The following is a 16,635-nucleotide window of genomic DNA, read 5'->3' on the forward strand; positions in this document are numbered from 1 at the left end:
ACAAATAAATTGCGCTAGTTACATATAACACAGCTTTTAGATTTGGATCCTATTCCTACTGAAAGTTATAATATTTAGCGTGCAAAAATCAATCAAAACAAGTTGTACAATTTATTAGTTATATTAAAAAGTGTATAGTCTTTTCATTAATAAAATATTTAACATAACACCGTTCAAATCCTATATAACCTGTTACTGACTGGGATATTGTTTAATAATAGGAACTAGTTCCCCTTAAAATAGTGAAACATAGTTTGAATTTTTATGACCTATAACTTAGCTCGTTTTGTGTTTGCATTTCAAAAAATGTTTGCAATTGAAAAATATTGTGAACTAGTTGCGTGGAACGCGACATGGACTCAAAACATGTGCGCTACGTTTGATTTTTGGGTGGGCCTCATTCCCTCGGAAAGAATCAGAATTGGGCCAGATTGATGTCCGTTCTAATGTAGAACTCATAATTCACTACTGGACTGAGAGGAAAAAAAAAAGGGAACTCCCAACCTCAAGCCTCAATTATTTGACCAAAAATACAACTGAACCGGAAAAAAAAACTCATATTATTATAATCTAAAATATTAATTACATATTTAGTCAACTTATTTTGAATTAGCAATTCTCCCTATTTTTATTAAATTTGAAAGATTTTTTTAAAACAATATTTTCTAAAATGCACCGATAAAAAAATAATGAATTATTGATTCAAGTTATCCATCCATATATATTAATTTAAAACTTTTATTTTCAAATGTATGACAACCACTCAAGTATCCATAATTAGAAGCGAGTTTGGGATTAGATCCATCTTCAACCATTGAACCAAAGAACACACACAAGTTAGATATAGGAAATAAAATTAAATACCTAAACAACCCCTGAATTTCTTTCTTTATTAATAATTTTACATTTTTAATACAACATATTTTAACTAGATTACAATTCAGTTAACAATCGTTTTTCTTCCATATGTACCTGATAAGCTTGATTGACGGAATAGGAAAACACAATATTACTTGCTCTAATAAATCCTTAACAATCTAACAACTAACCCATATCAGAATACTAACCCAAAACACAGTAGCTCCTAACAACCCGTATCAGATACGGTTCGGATTATTCATACGTAAGTGGAAAAGCCACTAAGAAATTGACCTTGTTGTTGTATAATTGGTAGCACTGTATGAGTGTCAATAACAGATGTTACTTGTGTCGTAAAAGCCTTCATTCGTCGCATTGCAACTTGCAACGTGTCTTCGGACATGTTGGCGAAGCAAATCCTGAACCAGCCAGGTTCGGAGCAGTGGCAAGAAGATCCAGGAGAAATGTTCAAACCAACGTGGCAAAGAATCTTCATCCAAAGCTCCTTCTCTGCCTCAAAAGTTTTGGAACTTAACAAATGCCTCATGTCCACCCAACAGAACAACCCTGCATTGCTCTTCAAGCACCCAATCCCTGCGTTTCCGAGGCCACAAACAAGCATCTCCTTGCGCATCTTCAGTCTCTTCTGAGTCTCTTCCATGTATTCCAAAGTGAATTTCTTGTCTCTCAGTAAGTTCGCAAGCAAATACTGCGTTTGCGAAGACACCAATCCGAAGCTTGACATTTTGGTGGCAGCAGCGACAACCGTTTCGTTGTTCGAGTAAACCATTCCAACGCGAAACCCCGGAACGCCAAGATCTTTTGAAAGACTATAAACGACGTGAATGCGGTTCAAAACGGCGTTCCCGTGTTGGCTAATTCTGTCGTTGACTACTTCCATGATGCTTACGAACCCGGGTGAGTCGAAGACTGTTCCTGAGTAGATCTCGTCGCTTATTATGTGGATGTTCTTGTCGATGGCGAAATCGAGGAGGTGGTTGAGTTCGGTTTTGGTCATGGTTATGCCCAGTGGGTTGGAGGGGTTAGTTACTAGGACCCCTTTGACTTTGAGGCTCAGTTTTTGTGCTTGTTGATAAGCTTGTTCTAAAGCAGAGGAAGTGATTCTGAAACCGTTTGAGCTGGAGCCATGCATTGGGACAATCTCAACCCCTGTTCGCCACTTTAGATCTCTATCAAACCTGCCAAAATAAGAGACAATCAAATAAGCTAAAAAGGAATTCACCCAATATGGATTCTACTAACACATTATTTATTTCATTCTAATTACCATGTTCTTGATCATATATCAACTTCCATTTATAGACACCCTAATATTATTATTTCACTAGTTTCATCTATTTTTATTTTTCTGAGTGTAATTTTGTTTCGTTGATTAACAAGACTTTTAGTATTGTGTTTCTAAATGTTTATGGTTAAAACTGGAAGAGAGTTTATACCCAGGATAATAAGGTGTGGGAAGAATGAAAGCTTCCCCTGGATTAGCAAGGCAAAACATCAGAATCTCATTTGCAGGAGTTGCGCCAGCTGTGAGGACAAGCCTCTCCGAAGCAAATTTGACTCTATTTCCTCTTATTTTTGCCATAAAGTCCACCATTTCCTTGAAGAAGAAAAGAAATTGTTTTTAGGTACTAAGCAATAAGCATATATCCAACAAGTGCAAACATCAATGTTTATAAGTAAATATTTGGAATAAAAAAAAGACTACTTTTTTTATTCATAAAAAATATTTTGTATACATCTTTTGAGCTTTTACATCCAGGGAGAAAAATAAAAGAAAGAGAAGTAATAAGAGTATGTTTAATTTTTTTATTTTTTTTAAATTAAAATACAGTATAAATTTATATTATATTTTATTTATAAAAAAAACTTTTTAAAAGAGAAATCAAACTCACTCCACATGTCATAAAATTACATATACAGTATCGTTCGGATTTTCCTTATTTTCTGTTACCAATGACCAACCACTTATATCTTGTGATATGTCAAAAAAAAAATTTAAATGCATATGTGTTGGATTTTAATTAATTATCCATAAGAAAAATTTAAACAAAATCATTTGGCAGTACAGGACTAAGAAATTCTAGTCAATTATATTTTGTCATATGTTAAATAAATTTTAAATGCATGTGTTAGATTTTAATTAATTGAGACAACAAAAATCATAATCATAAGAAAAAATTAAATTAAAATTATTTAATAATCTAAAATTATGTAGTCCTAAGTACTTATATCTTGCGATATATCAATAAAAAAATTTCCATAGACAGGCTTTCTTCCTTCACACCTTTTTTTGTGTGGAAAAATGTGAATACGTACAAAAATAATAATAAAAGAAAAGAAGGTACAACAAATAGAGCAGAAATAGAGCAACCGGCGTATAGGACACCAAATGGTCTCTACTTTTTTAATGTTTGATGTGACACAAAAAGAAAATATATGTATAAATATATATAATAAAATATAAATATATGGTATAAATATTTTTTAAAATAGTTAAATAATAAACTCCAAATTCAGACACAGCTTGCAACTCACCATGAATTCAGACGTTTAAAATTTTTCGTTTCAAGACAAACATATTTCTAAAGGCACTTAAAAAACCAGCAACCTCAGCAGACGATCCCAGTCCAATTCGTAAGTATTTTAACATTTTCAGGAAAGTAATTATTGTATTATATTTTCTCATTTTTAATATGAAAGAATAAAAATGTTGTCTCAAGATGAAATTTTTTAAAATATTAATTCATAAATAAATAAGAATATATTTATTTTACCTTCATAGTTAAAAAAATAAAATATTGTTGAAGTAATTAATTAGCTGTAAAACTATTGAATTTCTTAAAATAACTAATATTTTTTAATAAAGTCGAATGATGACTGAATATAATTTAAAATTCTTAAGAAATTAATTTAGTTGAGAATGAAAGATTTTCTATACTAAATGTAATTTTAATATGGTTTGATTTTGCGTCTAAATTTCCAATATAATGATTTTGACAAAGGCTACATGAGAATATTTTCTGTCAAAACCATACTTTTGAGCTTCAGAAAATTAAATTAAGCTAGTTCTACCATATGAATATTAAGAAACAAACCTTATACGTAATATTATTTATACTTTTTTATTTTTAACTTATTTATTTTATCTTGTATATATTTGTATCTAGAAAATACACCTCAAAATTAAAAAAGAAAAATAAACTTTTTATCATCCCATTTTGATAATAACAGAACATTTTCCAACACTGTATGCTGTACGGGAGGCAAAAGGCAGTCATTATTATATCTAGTTATTAGCTACCTCATTTTACAAACATACGTAAAGTTGTGTAGGAAAGGTGGAAAGGCACATTTAAAAATAATTTAATTTTAATAATTTATTTTCCCTGTTGCACGCTTGCAACTCATGCCAACACAAATATTTTCACTGGTTTATTATTTTAAAAACTAAAAACTAACAGTGATTTCAATATTTTGCTGATAAAAAAATAAAAAATAAATTATTATTATCATTATTATTATTATTATTATTATTATTATAATATTAGACATACATTCTAGAAATACACTAAAAAAATAAATAAAATAACTTTAAAATATCTCCTAAACTTGTTCAAAAAATGTTTTGAATTTTGTTGATTTATTTTAAAATTTTTAAAGGACTTAAAATACTTATGAAGAAATATTAGCTATACTTTATTAATATTTTTACTTATTTAAAAACTAAAAATTAAATAAATCTCATATTTTTAATAAAAAATAATTTTTATTTTTATTTCTTAATCAATATCTCCCTTATATCGGTTACCATTATGTGTTTTAGTGGAACGTTGTTTCATAATTTATTTTTATTACATCATTAACTTTATTATACTTTATGTTTTGTTTCTAGCTTTCTTTTAATTATAAAATATGATACTTACATTTATATAAAAGATGATTGCAAAAACGAGTTGTGGAATATATATGCACCGGTATTAATTATTGAAACAGTGCTGTTGAAAATCTTATTAAATAAGATTATGTATCATAAGGGCATAAAAAACCAATTCACACTACTCTCTTTTGATTTGAGCCTAAGAAAGCATGTCTTACATTTTTGAAAGCAGGCAAGCCGTGGTAATCCTGGAATAGAGCAAGTTCTCTAAATATGGATGCCCCATCTTTCTTCAACCCCACTATGTCAGGGTTTCTTTGAAGCCATGATTCAAGAAGGTCAAATGAAAGCTGCAAATTAAAGATGTCAGCAATTTAATTTGTTGGACACAGCTAGCTAGAGGATGAAACAATACATTATTCACATACTTAGAAATATAGTCGATATAATGGCCGCTAAGCCGCACACCAAGCAAATTTACATGTGCACCGCACTTAAAAGACATTGTGTTGACATATCCCAACCCATTGCTCATTGCTAGGTCAAGAATGTCAGCTTGTAACGTAAAAACACTCTCTGTCTGTGTCTCTCGTACGGGACTTCTTCTTTTTTTATTTGAATTTAATTTAAAGGTATTGATGATATAAAAGTTTTTTACAATTAATTAATCTTAATTTTAATACAATAAATGCGTATTTTTTATTAAAAAAATATTTATAAATGCTTAAAACTAACCTTAAAGACTATGGTTAACAAATTCTATTTTAATTGGTTGATAATATAAAATATTTTACATTAACTATACATTAATAATTTTATGTATATTTATTTTTTCTTCTTTTATTCTTAAGGTAAAAGTAGCTAAAAACAACAGTGATATATACTAGCTAGAAGAGGGAATTGACCACGACTTCAGTTTTAATATAAGGTAACGAAGTTGGTGACTTACGTAAAAAATATGCTAACCTGATTCTCAGCAAGCCCCATCTGAATGATCCCAGATGGATTATGAATGGGGTGATAAGGATTCTTCTCATATTCTTGCCATCCAAGAAAGTAAGAAGAGTCTTGGCCATGAGAGTCGTGACTAGCCTTCCTAGATAACATTTTCATCATTATTTGTCAACAAACACTACTTGTAGTACCTAATAATAAACTAATCTGCGTAAGCTACCAGACTCGAGAGAACCGGAAACAAAGTGAGTAAGTGACACACACGGAGAGTGGTCACGGGTTTTGGAACATGTTGGAGATGTGAGGTGTAGTGAAAATAATAGTTAGCTAGGGTTGCGTATTTATAAGGGTAAGACCTAAGAGACATGAACCCGACAATGGGAATGACAACGCCTTTTGACATTATCAAGCAAGCTACAGTTTCTTGCATTCCTGTTGAGTTATTTTTTTTATTTTTATTTTTTTGTGTTTGAATAAACAGGATCAAGTTGAGTTAATTCTTTGGTCTGTTTTGTTCCCTACGCTTCTGGTAAGGAGAGCTGCAACTTAGTACAATCACTGTTTAAAAGTTGTCTTGTTAACTAGTTATGCTGGAAATAGTAAATAAAAGTATTTAATGTACTAAAAAATTGAGTTTAAATTCTTAATAAGAGTTGGAAAATATTTTGTTGATAATTTGATATCTGTAAAGCATATAGATCGTCTCAGTGTTACTAGCGTTAGCAGGAAGAGGGTTTGACATTTAATACTCAAGTCATTATTGTGGGAATCTTTGTACCAGTTAATTAATTAACTGCCTTGTTATTCAGTACGAAAATGGTTTGTCCAATTTCTTCCCGATCAGACATGGATGCACTATCATTGGCCAAGTAAAAAGCTAATTAATAAAAAAAATTATTTATTAATTTTTATTGTGCATAACATACGTTAAACAAATTTTTCTTGCTTATTTTAATTTATATTATAAACATTATTTTAAAAAGGTTATGTAAAAAACATTATTATTCATGTACAATTCCATTATTTTTTTTACTGAACGTTATTACTCCTTAATTAATTGTAAAATACAGCACTTTTTAAATTTAAATATTAATTCATTCTTCTTTATATTATAAGTTTATATATAAGATCGAGTCTTTATTTTTTAATAAATATTTTAATGACTATTATCCTTCAAACTCTTAAATTGCGTAATTTTTTCGGTATTAAATATCCAATTTTATTTGTTTTTTATATTTTCTTCAAATTGTATAACTTAATTTTAAGGTTAATTCTTTTTTATTTTAAATTTGATTTAAATTTTATATTTATAATATTCATCACTATATCAAATGGAGATATATTTTTTTTAGATAAAATAAATTTTAATATTACTCTAGTCTTAATCAATGTCAATTTGAATTTAATTTAAAATTTTAATTTGAATACATTATACTAATAAAGGTATTTTGTCTTCGTTCAATTAAATAGCTTTCGCAATTTTATTATCAACTTTTAAAAAATTTAAAATTTACTTTTATTAATATCTATTCATTGTTAAAATAAACATGCTTACTATTTATTTTAATGTATTTTATTTATAAATTTTACTTATTTAATAATACTCCTATAATTTGTCAAAAAGACTTGCCAATTTTAATAAAATCTTGAACAGAATTAATTAAGAGGTGTAACTGCAAGTATTACAACATTTATATCAATATATTAATTCTATGAAATTATAAGTACCATGCATTACATCGTCGGATCCATTCACAGCATAGGTGAAGTTCCCCACATGCACACACGCAGTCACGCAGATACTGACGCCATTGAATATTTTGACTTCACTAGGAGTCGAGGTGTGAAAATAGGTTACGATATGTGAATTAACCCTAACTCGTAAATAAGCAATGCACAAATATTCTCAAATTTTCTACCTGATTTACCTAACTCGTAAATTAGGTCGAATCAATCAACCTACAGTAATTTGCAGATTAGTTTCTTTTTCTATTGTCATTTTTTAATTTTTTTTACTAGATATAATAATGATAATTTTACAATTTATATAATGTAAAAATCACACAAAAAATCTGACATGTAGAGATATCATTTAAAAATGTCAGGCCAATTTAATGTCATTTCGAAAATTGAGAAAACAAAATTGTTGAGATGTTAGTATGTTACCATCAGCTTACACAATTATTTTAAAGCCATAGCCCCACTGAAACTAATCATGTACTAAAACAATATAGAGAAATTTCCAGTAATTAATGCAGGAACGATTTTAAACATAGATGATTGAGGTATATGCATGTGTTTAGGACTTTACTTCTGCAGATTCTAAATTTTTAAAATAATATATGCGTATGTTTATGTTTAAAAAAATAATAATTTGTTATACACATTTTATACACGCACCAACGAATTTTAGATCACTTCCAACTATAATTTAGAATAATAATTCACAGTTAATCATGAAATTTAATGTCATTTTCGTCACTTTTCAAACTATGCATTTCGACAAAGGAGTTACATGCCACACTCAAGAGCCAGCAAAGTTAGTGGAGTGTCAGGATGGAAACTACACAACTTGACCATTATTCAAAAGGCTCATACCATTCTGCTTGAATGTTACATATAGTTATCCTTATCCCATGTCTTTTCAACCAAAAGTAATATTACGAGTTGGTCGAGCAGTACATAATTAAACTAACATGAAGGCATCCGTGTGCTGCATTCTCTTCCACTTTTGTCATCCGTTATATATTTCTTATGACAATAACAATACATACACACTTGCCATCAGTTTTTCGTTTTTCTTTTCAATGTTTTTACTTTTTTTTCCCATATTTTAAGATAAATTCTCTTAGCTAATTATGAAGGCAGAGACCATTCGAGTAATAGTCCCTTTTCAGGTTTCCGAATTTGAGTACTTTTCTGAGAAAGGTGTCTCCAATATTTATCTCATTTTTCTTCCACAGATGAGGAAACCACTTTTCTTATACTCATATTTTCATAAATGCTTTTGAGACATTAATCTTTAGATACAGTCGCAATTATGGATTTATCTCTATTAATTCTTTTTAATGTTTAAGCATTAGTCTTCTCTGGAGTGTAACTCACTTTCTATGGTCCGGATTACTTCACCCTAACTTGTCATAATTTATCTAAGAAAATTATTACATTTTTATTATTAAGTTTAATTATTATTTTAGTTTCTTTTATTTAGATTTTATGATTTTGATATCTCTAACTTTGAGTCAATTAACTCTATTTTTAAAGTTATGCATATGTAATCTCTCTCTCTCTCTCTCTCTCTCTGTGTGTGTGTTTTATTTTTAACTTTAAACTCTTAAATTTTTTTATCCAATTATTTTTTATTTACAACACAATTAGAATATGAATTAAGTCTACTGAAAAGTAATAAAGTTAGTAAAAAATTCATAAAAATTGAAAAAAAAATGTAAATTAGATTTAGGGTTTAGGGTTTAGGGTTTAACATATACAAATTTTTTAGTAAAATATAAATATAAATAAATTGATTTAACATATACAAATTTTTTAGTAAAATAGAAATAAAAATTCAGGAAGTTACTTGTACAAAAAATTAGGATCAATTTTTAAAAATTTTAAATGCACAAATTTTTTTATGTGACTATGGTACACAACCAGAAATTGACAAATAGTATATTAAATAAAAAAAAACAGTAATGCAATGCATTGTATATTAAATGAATAAAAGAGAGAGAAAAAAGTCTTATTATTACTTTTTGGTGATAGAAATTTGAATTAATATTGAGAGAATTAAAATAATGAAGAGTGCACACATACTGACCCCATGTATGTTGGGGCCCTGAGCATGCTCGCTGCAAGAGTAACAAAACATGCAGTAGTTTTACTGTTTGCCAAATGTCGTGGTTTTAATAGAGGACCCTATTTGGAGAGGAACTCTCTTGGCAGGTGCGTGTTGAAATACAGAGTTTATGAAAAATGCAAATGTGCACATTAGAGTGAGACTTGACCCTACTCAGTTCCTATCCCTCAAATCCATGTCGGCCATTCTTTCTGTCACTTGTTCTATCACAATTACAACGACCGACTGTGAGTGCAACAAACTTGCTTATTTGGGGCTTGCCTTCTTCAACCCCATTGTCTTAGAAGAATCATTCACTTCAATAATTCATTTCTTACCCAAAAACAAAAACACTGTGAGACAAGTTAACATCACCTCCGTAAATGCCAACTATAATGTCTTCCAATGAAGGGATAACCCAAGACGTCTAGAATTTTCATACAACATCTATAATTATATATGTACTTATGATTATGCATACACGGGAGAAAATGTTATTTTTTTAGTAATTTAACTATTTTTATGATGTTATTATTATCACGATTATGTATATTAAATTTTTAATTTAAATAATAAAAAATTCTTAAATTAATTTTCGACATTCTAAGAGTTGAGATTGTATATTTATTGTCGTTAAATTTTAAGAAATAGTTGTTTAAGTCATGAATTTAATTTTATTATATTTTTAATTTAAAATTTTTAAATTATTAATTAATTAGAATATACTATTGATATAATTTTTGTATTAATTATTACAAAAATTAAAAATTCTCAATTTATGAGTTTTACACTGATGATCTATTTAAATTAATTCATAAATTTAAAGTTTTGAAAATAAAAATTCAAAAAACAATTCCATCATGAATTAATCAAATCTTTTTTAATTAAAGACAAATTATACTCACATCTTTTAAATTTATTAAGAATATTTTATATTTTTCCTTTCAAAAAAATAATTTAACATAACAGCGTAACGTGTATCGTTTTTATTTACATAAATAATTTTCTTTTTTTATGAAGTTATTTAAATCAAGGAAAAACAAAATAATATAAAAAATATTAAACAAAATTTTATTGAAATTTAAAAATTATGAATATAATTTTACCTTTTAACTAAATACAAGATTCGCAATGATTAACAAAATCATTAAATACTTTTTTCTCATACTTAAAATAAAATTAAGTTGACATAAATAAAGTGTCATTGCAATCGCTGTATATAATATTGTTTCTTTTTATCATAAATGTTATATGGCATTTTTAAAATTTATTTAATTTTATTACTTATTATTTTTTATTTAATTTTTGTTTATATAATTGAAATTTTTATTGAATTTTCAATTTTTTTAATCATTAAAATTTTTACTTCTATAGTTATATTTTTCTATATTCCCAACAAATATTAATTGACCGAAAACGCACTGATTTAAAAGCAAGCCTGATCGTTATTCTATTACATACATTGATGTCAAGTGAAGAAAAAAAAAATAATAATATATCCATTAAAACTATTTTTCTCATATTTATAAACTATAATATCTTTCAAATTTTTTTTTTAATGTTCTAATGATATTTACTCAATTTATTTTCATAATATTTTGTTCTATAACAATATTAATTTATTAATATTTGTATTTATTATTATTATTATTATTATTATTATTATACATAAAAAGAGATTCGCTTACTTTAAAAAAATCATTTATAGTCGTGTAATTATTAATATTTGTTTACATATATGTGAAAGAGAATTAATATGATTTGTTCTCAAGCGAAAAGTAGCACCAGTTTCAATAACGCCCATGATATACTCCCTTCAACTTATCTATTTTCGTGTAAGTCTTGGAAAGACAACCCCTTTTTCATCTTGTTCAAAAGTACTCTCTCGTCTTTTTTATTAATGTTTTTAATGATTCCTAATTTAAATTGGTAATTTTTATATAAGCCATTTTACAAAATTTATAAAACAGTTAGTATTTTTTCAAGATTATCTTTCATCATCAATTCTATCATATTTATTATTTTACATTTTGCTGTAATTTTTTCTACTTTTTTAGATTAACTATATCAAATATGCTAATATGATGGAATTAAAATATTTTAAAAATCAAGGTAGAGAAATAAATCAATAAAAGTAGCAAATTTTTAAGTAAATAAAGTTATGAACAAAATTATTTTAAGGATTAAATTATTTAAATAATTATTAAAATATATAAAATTACATTGGTGTAATTATATATGTAGAATAAAAAAGGATTAAATATATTGTATTTAATAAGATAAATAGAAATTAGATAAAAATTAAAATTCATAAAGTAAAAAGTATTAGTAATACACTATTGTTAAAAATTTATTAACAAATATTAATTTGTTAATTAATACTACAATGATTAGGTTTAAATTATTTAAATTTAAGTCATTGAATACAAAAATTAATTTGTACAAAAGTATTTAACTTAATACTTTTTGCATTAAAGTCATATACAGTATAATTTAGTTGAAGCAAGAGTTTTGTTATTTGTAAGTAAGACTACTTATTGAAAAAGGTATAAGCGATTTCATTGGGTCAAAATATAAGTAGTTTAAATGAAAAATAAATTGACTTGAGACGATGTGAGTGTGTCTACCCTAACGATTTCACAAAAAGTCCAAAACCAATTAAAAGGCAACAGAGAGAGCACTCTTAAGAGTCGATATCCTACACCCACAAATTGGGGGCGTGACTTATGAGCTGTAGATCATTCATATACGTTGCTCAATTAAATAATAATACCTGTCGACTCTGAGTACGAATTTATTCAATTCAAAAAATTTTATACTGAAATAAGTTTTTAATCTTTGTAACAAATACTTTATTAAAAATAAATTAATAAGAAGTTATTCTTTATTGTTTGTGTTTATCAGTTAAGAAACAAAAATTAAGCATTATCATGTGTTAGACACGTGATAATTTTTTATCCTAATCAGTATATTTAGTCCTTAGCTAATTCAGTTTATAAAAAAAATTAGTAACTTTGTTAATTTAGTATGAAATTAATTAATAATTTTTTAATTTAACGTTGTCATGTAACAAGTATTTCAACATACATTTATTTTATTAAATAAGCAATTGTTACAAATCATACCTGACACCAATATACAAATATGACCGAAAAATATTTGTTGTTATAATAATTCATTGTTATGACTACTTGAGTTATGTGAAGACAACGGGTTAGTGAAAAAATAGCAAAACAAATTGATAATTGAAAGGTTGGTACATTAAACATAAAATAATAATCTACTTGTTAAAATAGTTTTCAAATATTGTATGTTAGTTAAGATAAAAGTCTACGGGTTATAGCATTTAATTACTGGGTGTAAATTTTGTGCAGAATCACCGGTGACATGGAGGAACCAAGATTCCGACATGATAAGATAGGAGGAGAATGCAGGTTGTTGAACTGCTGGTTCTTTTCTTCTCTTTTTTATTTTTTCTTAAATAAATAATGAATTCGCAGCCTTTGAAGACAACAGGGATCACAGCTTTTCATCTTTCAGGAAAAATTTAGCAATGATTGCAGTTTGCATATCTTGAATGGACTTTCAAGCTGCATCATTCATTTATTTTATACATTTTGATATAAGAATTTATGCCACTCTGGTCCCTCTTCTACGGCTTCGGTCCTTGTGCCACTTGTATTCCATCTGCAAACTATTGACTTTTTATTTTAACATATAAATATACTATTTCATGTATACTATCAACTTTCCTACTTTTAAAAAATAACTAATTCAAATAATGTTAAGAAGTATAAATTAAAAATAATTAAAAGTATGGATAGTATATAATATTTAACTTAAATAAATTTTAATTTTAATTTTAAAAATGATACATACCACTTTTTTAAAATAAAATGCAACAAAAATGGTGAATCAAGTGAATTTATTGTATTTCCATTAAAAAAGTGAACTCTTAAATGGAATTGATTTCACTTTGACTATTTTTATTCTAGCCAAAATATTATGTTATTTACACTTTAATTAGTCAGTGTATTCAAATAGGTTCTTTAATCAACTTATAACTGTTGAATGAATAATTTTAATATGATAAAAGAAAGACTTGCCACTGTTCAAAGTAAATTGTGACTTCAATCAAAATTTAACTACAATAAGGTTTGAATTTTTTTTTCTTTAAGGTCTTTTAATAGAACCTTTTTAAAGTGCTGTGATCTTTTAATTAATACTTTTCTATAACTTTTAAAAAACAATTATCATTTTTCTCATACTTAACCTTCACAAATATTAAATCTTTTAGCTTATCACTAATTAACGTGATAATAAATATTGACTTTATAAAGGTATAAAAATGAATTGTTGTAATTAATTTTCAAAAATTAATATATTTTCTAATTCTAGTAACTTTTTTACATGTGTCATTTAGTTACTTTTTTTTTAATATAAAAAGGAACATAATGTTACTTTGGACAAAAGAATCAGCCTCATGACTGTGTGACGAAAAGGGCATGGGAAAAAAATCTTCCCACAAAATATCTTTCAAATTGTGTTAATTTTGTCTAATTTATATTTATCAAAGTATTATTAATCAGGTGTTTTAGTTAGTTTATGTAAGATGAATAATTACTTTTATATATATATATATATATATATATATTAAATAGAGTGTTTAAAAGAACATCAAATTCATAAATTAATTTAATCGACAGAAGCAATGTTCTATCCATCTTAAATAAGACTTTTTTTATAGAAAATAATTATGATATAGGTAAGAAAATTTTAAAAAATTTAAAAATATATTTAAAATTAATTTAATTGAAATGTGTTTATTTTATCAACATCAAATTAATACGTCATTTTAATGCTTAAAATAAAAATATTTTGTATACACGTTTCTACTTTAGATTTTATTAATAAAACAAATTATAAACATTTTAGAGTTATATAGATATATCTTTTAAAAATTTATTATATCTTTAGATATTGATCGGAATAGTTTTAAAAATATAAACACACTTCTCATAATTTAAGAACATACGTATAAAAATTAGTTTATTTTATATTAAAAGATAATGACACTGAAAGACTTAAAACTCAATATGGATGAACTACTCATATATTTACCGAAGAATGTCTCCAATATTGGAGGCAAAGGGTGGGGGACGAGGAAGTGGGAACCCTCATATTAACAGTAGAAGGCTCGCTGAGTGTGTGGAAACTGTAAAGTCTGAATATAATAAGTGGTACGTCATGCAAATGCCACACATGGTCTTTCCTCTAAATCACGTGGCTAGAGATGGTAGTTGCAGTAGCAGCATTAGCATATATGAAGTCATAGTCGCAAGCTCAACAGGAAAGTCTCTATCAGTACCAATGTTTTTTCTTCCCACTTAGATTTCCAAACCAAACCCCAAATTTTATATTTAAAAGACTAAAAAATAAATAAAAATTCACAGATTAACACGTGTTAATTTAGCCTTTCGAGTCTTTATATTTGTGTGTTTTAAAATTAACAAGTGATAAAAATAAATCTTATAATGTATATACATATCTCCTGCTTTTTGGGCGTGTTTCACAAGATATTTTAAATAGATTAAAAGTTTGTTTTATCAGTTAAAAAATATTTAATAAGTTAATTTTTTTTTAAAATCTATTAGACATATAAGAATGATCTATTTAAAATTTATAATAATATATTAAATATTTTTATATAAAAATTATAATATAATAATATATTAAATTAATTAAATTTTAAAATAATAAAATCTTAAATTAAAAACTTTAAATTTTTTTATTAGAGTTAAAAAAAGTTTCTATTACATGTTATCTAATAGTTTATTAGATATAAGTCTTATGAATTTTAAAAAGATATCTAAATAGCTTAATTACAAAAAAATTTAATGACTTATTAAATTCTTAATACGAAGTAAGTCGTTAAAAAAGCTAATAGATTAAATCAAATTTTTAAAAACGTCAAGTTAAACTTAATAAAAAGTTTATGACAGGTAATAGGATAGTTTTAAGCTTTAAAATTATTATACAGGTCAGATTTATTTATACAAAGTTTAACCTATTTTCATCTTTAACAGCAAATTTTTTTACAAATTTAAATACTTATTAAATATTAATTATTCTCAAATTTTAATCTTATTTTACTATAGTTGTTCACGAAGTATTCATGAATTAAATTAAATTAAATTAAATAATAATGTAAAAAAGTAATTTGGCATAGTTTAATTAACTATATGTAAAGTAATAAAAATCGTAGTATTTAATTCTATTAGAACATTAAATCTTATAATATCTTATAATTTTAATAAAAATATTACATATAAAATTTTATTCTGTATCATTTAATATTGAAATATTATTATATTAGCAATACATTAAAAATACTTTATAACATAAAATGATACATATTTCTTTTGCTCATTATAATACAAAATGCAATACTATTTACATTACGGTGAAAATTACGATTAACGAATTCCAAAAGTTGTCAATTAGATTTTTTTATAGGCCCAATAATAATTAAATGCCGATGTGAGAATACCTATAAATTAACGAAATATTACTCATATATTGATTGTAATTTTTAATGTATTTTTAAAAGATTTTTTAATAATTTTTAATTAGTATATTTACAATACTCATTAGCTTGGTTCAGTACTTAATTATAACGATTGACTGGCACTCATTATTTATTTAACATTAAAGAGCAAAAAATTAATATTCATCGTGTTTTTTTTTTTTCGGTGGTGGCAATGGGTGGGGATTGAGGAGTATAGAAAATATAGATTGAGCAACAAGAGGAGACAAATTTAACTTAATGTGAGAAACAGTGGAAAGACACTTCCATTTTTGAGTCATCAGGAACCAATTATTTACCACAAAAATGCTTACAATAATTCAAAATTGCTTCATTGTTCGGTTGCAACCCCGCAACACTGTTCAATGCCAGTAATAATGTGCTAATGGCCGCACTATAAGACGATAACCTTGTAATAATGATAAAAGAATACGCTATTTACAAAAAATAAAATACATTGATTAATTCAATGCCCCCTATTATAAATTTTTCCCATTATAATAC

General features: G+C 26.2%; 1 protein-coding gene across 1 annotated transcript; it reads right to left on the reverse strand.

The window, feature by feature from the left end:
• Nucleotides 1-1,117: 1,117 nt before the first annotated feature.
• Nucleotides 1,118-11,215, reverse strand: LOC113866254 (1-aminocyclopropane-1-carboxylate synthase 3-like). Its single transcript, XM_027501133.1, has 5 exons — nucleotides 11,184-11,215; nucleotides 5,723-5,861; nucleotides 4,975-5,106; nucleotides 2,316-2,476; nucleotides 1,118-2,057 (listed from the first exon to the last, which is right to left on the reverse strand). Exons 1-5 carry the CDS (start codon nucleotides 11,213-11,215, stop codon nucleotides 1,118-1,120), a joined length of 1,404 nt encoding a protein of 467 aa, XP_027356934.1.
• Between the last annotated feature and the right edge of the window lie 5,420 nt (nucleotides 11,216-16,635).

The sequence above is a fragment of the Abrus precatorius genome, unplaced genomic scaffold, assembly GCF_003935025.1.
Source record: "Abrus precatorius isolate BTA unplaced genomic scaffold, Abrus_2018 Scaffold4, whole genome shotgun sequence".
In the NCBI taxonomy this organism is placed as follows: Eukaryota; Viridiplantae; Streptophyta; class Magnoliopsida; order Fabales; family Fabaceae; genus Abrus; species Abrus precatorius.